This window comes from Helobdella robusta (assembly GCF_000326865.2).
Source record: "Helobdella robusta unplaced genomic scaffold HELROscaffold_34, whole genome shotgun sequence".
Taxonomy (NCBI): domain Eukaryota; kingdom Metazoa; phylum Annelida; class Clitellata; order Rhynchobdellida; family Glossiphoniidae; genus Helobdella; species Helobdella robusta.
Window position 1 is genome coordinate 224,514 of NW_008704659.1, and position 6,184 is coordinate 230,697.

Genomic DNA, 6,184 nt, shown 5'->3' on the forward strand with positions numbered 1-6,184 from the left:
TGTAATTGTATTGCATTTTATTGTATTGTATTTTATTGTATAATATTGTATTGTAATTGTATTTTACTGTATTGTATTGTATTGTATTATAATTGTATAGTATTGTATTGTAATTGTTATTGTAATTGTATTTTACTGTATTGTATTGTATTGTATTATAATTGTATAGTATTGTATTTTAATTGTTATTGTAATTGTATTGCATTTTATTGTATTGTATTTTATTGTATAATATTGTATTGTAATTGTATTTTACTGTATTGTATTGTATTGTATTATAATTGTATAGTATTGTATTTTAATTGTTATTGTAATTGTATTGCATTTTATTGTATTGTATTTTATTGTATAATATTGTATTGTAATTGTATTTTACTGTATTGTATTGTATCGTATTATAATTGTATAGTATTGTATTGTAATTGTTATTGTAATTGTATTGCATTTTATTGTATTTTATTTTATTGTATTGTAATTGTATTTTATTGTATTGTAATTGTTTTGTATTTTATTTTATTGTATTTTATTGTATTGTATTTAATTGTATAGCAATTGTATTTTATTGTATTGGGAATATTGCTGTTTTAAGAATTCAGATTTCACTCGAAGATCTCTCAAATACCAGTTCAAAACTATTCAGATGAAGACGACAGTTTATTGATAGATGATGAGGATAGTTTAATTACTTACGCGAGAATTTCAGGCAGGCTTTCATGCCCGAAAAATCTTATCTTATATTTTCTACACCGGCGTCAAAATTTTCATCTGAAAGGTTTGGCCAGCCCTTAAATGCAATCCAAAAAAGGCAATCCAACCTTCATCTGGACCAAGTTGAGAGGATGAAATGTTGCTCGGAAGCAATTAGGATTTATTAAAAATGCAATTTTATTGTTTTGTTACACTGTAAAAATGTAAATAAACTGTAAAAATGTAAATAAACTGTTTCACTGTCACCATCCCCTATAAATTAATATCCGAAATTGATGGCGAAAATTTTTTTTTAAAACGCGGATGTGGATGAAAAACTGTGGATGTGGGCAGTTGTGGCTTGAGTGAATGTCGCTTCCGAAGGGCATCAGCTATTTTCATTGGTTGGAGTACTTTAATTTAGTTGAAACATTAACATAACTACCAAATTATTTATATTGTCTAGTAATATTCTGTGTTATATGTATAACAAATTTACATTTATTATACTACAATTCAATAATAATTATTTCTAAATTAGGTTGATATTAGGCAGATGTGGCAAAATAGAAAAAAAAATGATTAAACAAACTAAAAAAAAACCAAACCGACCCATAACGAGAGCAGCTGTAGGAATATCAAATGGAACATTTTGGCTCCATCTCAAACTATTTTCACCAGAAATATTATTATTATTACTATTGTTATCATTATTATTATTATTGTTGTTGTTATTATTGATATTATTGTTGTTGTTATTGTAGGCACTTGATATGTAGTTGAGCATGTCTTCAAAGACCTTGCTATCCATGTCTGCCTGTATCTCCTGCAAAATGAATACATACATATATAAATATAATAATGAATAATAATAATTAATCACACAAATAACATGTGATAGGATCTAAAAACTAATTAATTAATTAATTAATTAGTTTTTAGATCCTATCAATTAATTAATTAATTATTTGATTAATTAAAAATTTCTAACATTAATATCTTGCTGGAGTCTAGAACATAGATCATGATACATCTGCATTCTATAGAGGCAATCCTCTGTACTGTCTAGATTGTTACAAGGCTTGACGTAATGCTCTTTTTGAATTTTGAATTTTTTTTTCATTTAAATCTAAATAAAATTAATCAAGTAAAATAAATATTAAATCCATTAATTTAATTAATCTTGTCAGGAAAAATTTGTTGCTTAAAAGTTAACTAAATGAAAAATCATCTTTATTACCGGCTGTAATATTTGTCTTTTTGCCACGATGAACAAAAACACCCTGTGTACAAATTTTTAGATTTTCACAAATAATAATTTTATTTATTTATTCATTATAAATTAAAAATTATTTAATAAAAAATAGTAAAGATCGCCACTATTTTTATTTATTATTACTCATTCTAATAATAATTATCCCTAGTTGAATGTCTAATTGATTCTAATTAAAATGAAGAGCTGATCTCAAAAGCCCCCAATCTAGAGTATTATAGTCTGTACTGTAGTCTAGTGTCTAGTCTAGTCTTGTCTAACAAGTCTAGTCTAACCATTAGACTCTAATAATGGTCTCTAATGATGCAAACAACCCTAACCTACTCTACTCTGTATAATGATAATCCAATTAATACAATTTCTCTTTCTTAATCCTAATCCAGTCATAAGTTAGTGCAGTGAGCCAAGGGACTAATGCTTATTTATCTCACATTTGAATTTTCATGTGGTAAAAAAAGAATAGGTACAATTAGTGTTACTTTTGAATTGGAATTTTATTTGAAATGTTTGTCTGTTACTTCAAAGTTCAATTCAAATAAATTAATAAATTATATAAAATAAATTAATAAATAAATAAAAAATAAAAAAGTGATTACTTTTGAGACAGATGATTGTGGAACAGCTTCAGACATTTTTTGAATTTGTAACAGACGGAAATCTAGAATAAAATTTCTAAAAAACCGAATTATTACTGAAACAAGCTAAATTAAAGTTTAAAAAGTCATCAAGTGGCATTTAAATTCATTTTTAGGCGCCATTTAAAAGCTATGGAAAGAAGTTTGTTACTTGAATAAAACAAAAAAAAGGCTAAAAACTTGATATATTTTCTTTATTAAATAACAAAATTCAATGATTTTAATTAATAAACTGATTAAAGCTTGCTTGTAATTTTATTAAATTTAGTATTTAATATAAATAAACTTTGAAATTAAAGATTAAATTTACAAAAAAGACATTATCTACTCCACTACATACACATATACAAACACAAACAAACAAATGAACGAACGAACAAACAAACAAACAGACAAACAAACAGACAGACAGATAGACAAACTCAAACAACTGAATAGATGCTTTTGTTAATCATGCGATTAAATGAAATCTAATCTATATGACCTATGTATGTAATGCTTCATCATCCATGTACAAATATTTATTTAAATCGCTTCTTTTGATCATATATAAATAAGAGAAATATATAAATAGAAAAATATTTTAAATTTTTTTCTTATTTAACAAGATGGAAGCGGAAAAACCCATTCATAGACGGCCTGCTGCAATGATAAATTCAACATTGCACTATAAAACTAATAGTATCTGACGTGAAATCAAATCCCCACTAACATACGTCTGGTCACTTTTCTAAGCCTATTTCATCCCGTCCGATCGTTTCATGTCTCTCTGTTTGGTTTCGTTCGATCGTTCGTTCGTTCGTTTGTTCGTTTGTTTCGTTCGTTCGTTCTTTCGTTTGTTCGTTAGTAGTATTTGTTTGTTCACTTTTAGCTACAGATTTTTGTTCATATGTGTGCCATTAATGTATTAAACATAAAGAATTTTATATTTTTCAAATTTTCTTAATCCAAATTCAAATTATCTTATTATAAAACGTTACGAGATTCATCAAACGAGTGAATCCTTGATGGCATATCTGCATAACGAATTATGATTGGTCGTCGCCGCTGTCGGAAGTGCCTATGATGTCGTAATACGTTGTTGAAGTTTTTTTTCTTGTTTTTTTTTTGTTTTATTCATGATCTTTTTAATTTTTTTTTCTGTTGACGTTGTTGAGTGGCGTCTAAATGCAACAGAGCAATTTTAATTAAGTTAATAATCCTGGAAAATTGTTTTTCTGAAATTTAAAAAAATGTGGAAAAAGATTTTATATATAAACATGTGTGTGTGTGTGTATTTTTTCTTTGCGTGTGAATGTATATATATGTATACGTAACATACATTTAAATGCAACGCTTGCGATTCGCCAACACAAATTTGTCAAACTTAAGGTTTTTTGACCAGCATTTTCATTTTATTTTGTTTTTTCAGTATTTTGGGTAAAATAATAAATATTATTATTTGTAAAATGTAATTAATATCATTATTGTCTATGAACAATATGAAATAATGAAATATAGATTTAGAATGACATTTATGCTAAAATTTGGTTTAGTATTCATCTGTGTTTTATTTTACGTTACATGGTTCATATATCTGAGGAGCGTACATACTACTGATTCGTGCTACGAATATCAGCATCATCAAATCTGCTATAGTTTTCGGTTCAACTCTAAAGAAATTTTATATCGCGATGTTAATGTCGTTAATAAGGAAATTGGTTTACATAATGGTAGCAGTAGCGAGGTTAGTTTAAATGAAAAATTGAAATTTAGTAAATCTGTCGTTAACAAAAGCATGACACAACGACAACAACATCATCAACGAAATCAAAAGCAAGACTTGAAGAGACGCCTGCCACAGTGCCTGATAATTGGAGCTCGCAAATCAGGAACAAGGTACATTTCCATTTTTTAAAATTTTTGTCACGATAAATAAATTGTAATTAGTTTATATTAAATATAGAAAATATTGAAGTGAAAACTCTTTTCAATTTTCTCAGCATCATTTTTTCTCAATAACTGTTTGTGACATTTCATGCGAAATGCAATAAACACAAAATGTGGCAATATACACATAACACATGAACAGAACGTACGCACAGCTTAAATTAGATTTGTTTTGTTTTTGAACCCGGTCATTTTGTAACAGACCAAAGACAAAACTTTAATGACGTTTTTTTAAAATGAATAACGGATAATTTCAAGCAGAGCTTTGCTGGAATTTTTAAGCCTTCATTCGTCGATCAAAGCTCAAAAACGCGAAGTTCACTTTTTTGATTCAGACGAAAATTTTGCGAAAGGCTTCGACTGGTACCGACAACAAATGCCGACATCTTTACTTTCGGATATCACGATTGAAAAAACTCCCGCTTATTTCGTCAAAGATAAGGTACAATTTATCTTTACAGTTTGTTTTTTGGCATATTCGTGTCGGTAAATTTTGCACTACTGACATTTTAATTACCTTATATATAAAAATATATTTTATTGTTTATTATAAAATAATAATAGAAATTATAATGATGCAATGTTTCCAGGTGCCACACCGTGTACACCTAATGAGCAACAACATCAGCCTGCTTCTCATTCTAAGAAATCCCGTCTACAGAACTCTCTCAGACTACACCCAACTGAAACTTTCGAGAAACAGAAGAGGATTTGGCTATCCGTCTTTCGAAACATTTGCCTTCGATGCCAAAACCCAGATGGTAAGAAAAAATTACAAAGCAATCCGGAGATCCATCTACCACCGGCATTTTAAAAAGTGGCTGAAATATTTCAAACTATCTCAAATCCACATCATAAATGGGGATAATTTTATAAAGAACCCTCTGTTCGAAATGCGAAAAGTTGAGAAATTTTTAAATTTAAAGAACGAATTGACGAAACAAAATTTTTATTTGAACGCGTCGAGAAATTTTTACTGCATGCGACTACGGAACGAAACAACAAAATGCCTCCACTCGAGTAAAGGAAGAAGTTACAAAAACCTCAGTTACGATTCCATGAACAAACTTGTGAAATTTTTTCGCGGACACAACAGACGGTTTTATAAGTTAGTTGGGGTTGATTTCAATTGGGAGAGATCTGTGCGAATGACTTTAAATAAAATTAAAAAGCATGCTAATAAAAATGTCTCCAGCATTAAGCCGCTACTGGCCTCATTTTGACATTTTATACAAAATTTCACAGATATAACAAAACACTTGCTTTATAGTGCAAATTTGTTAAATAGGGTATCAAATATTCACCCTTATTACAGAAAACTTTTTATAAACAAAATTGTTTTTTTTTGTACAACGTATATGAATAGTTGTATACGATTGTGTTACGTCAAATAACAATAGATACAATACAACTTTAAAGTAATATTGAAATACTTTGCACGTGATAGAAATAGAAAAATGAAATCTGAATGTAATTAATTCAAGAAAGGCGTGAAATTCTTTCGAAAACTTTGAAAGTTATTGATCTCTTATCGAGAACTGTTGTTAGTTTCCAATTGTTTATTTATATTTGTCTATCGTCATAAGCTGTCGCTATCTGGTTTAAGTGAATTTTCAATAATACAGGACAGGTCATATAAAAAGCCTAGCGACCAAATAAC

At 28.2% G+C, this 6,184-nt stretch overlaps 1 protein-coding gene across 1 annotated transcript; it reads left to right on the top strand.

Moving 5' to 3' along the window:
• Positions 1-4,372: 4,372 nt before the first annotated feature.
• HELRODRAFT_82775 (hypothetical protein) lies at positions 4,373-5,747 on the top strand (the record flags this gene model as incomplete). The annotated part of the gene is made up of 3 exons (XM_009022943.1): positions 4,373-4,473; positions 4,783-4,966; positions 5,115-5,747. 3 exons carry the CDS (start codon positions 4,373-4,375, stop codon positions 5,745-5,747), a joined length of 918 nt encoding a protein of 305 aa, XP_009021191.1.
• Positions 5,748-6,184: the final 437 nt, after the last annotated feature.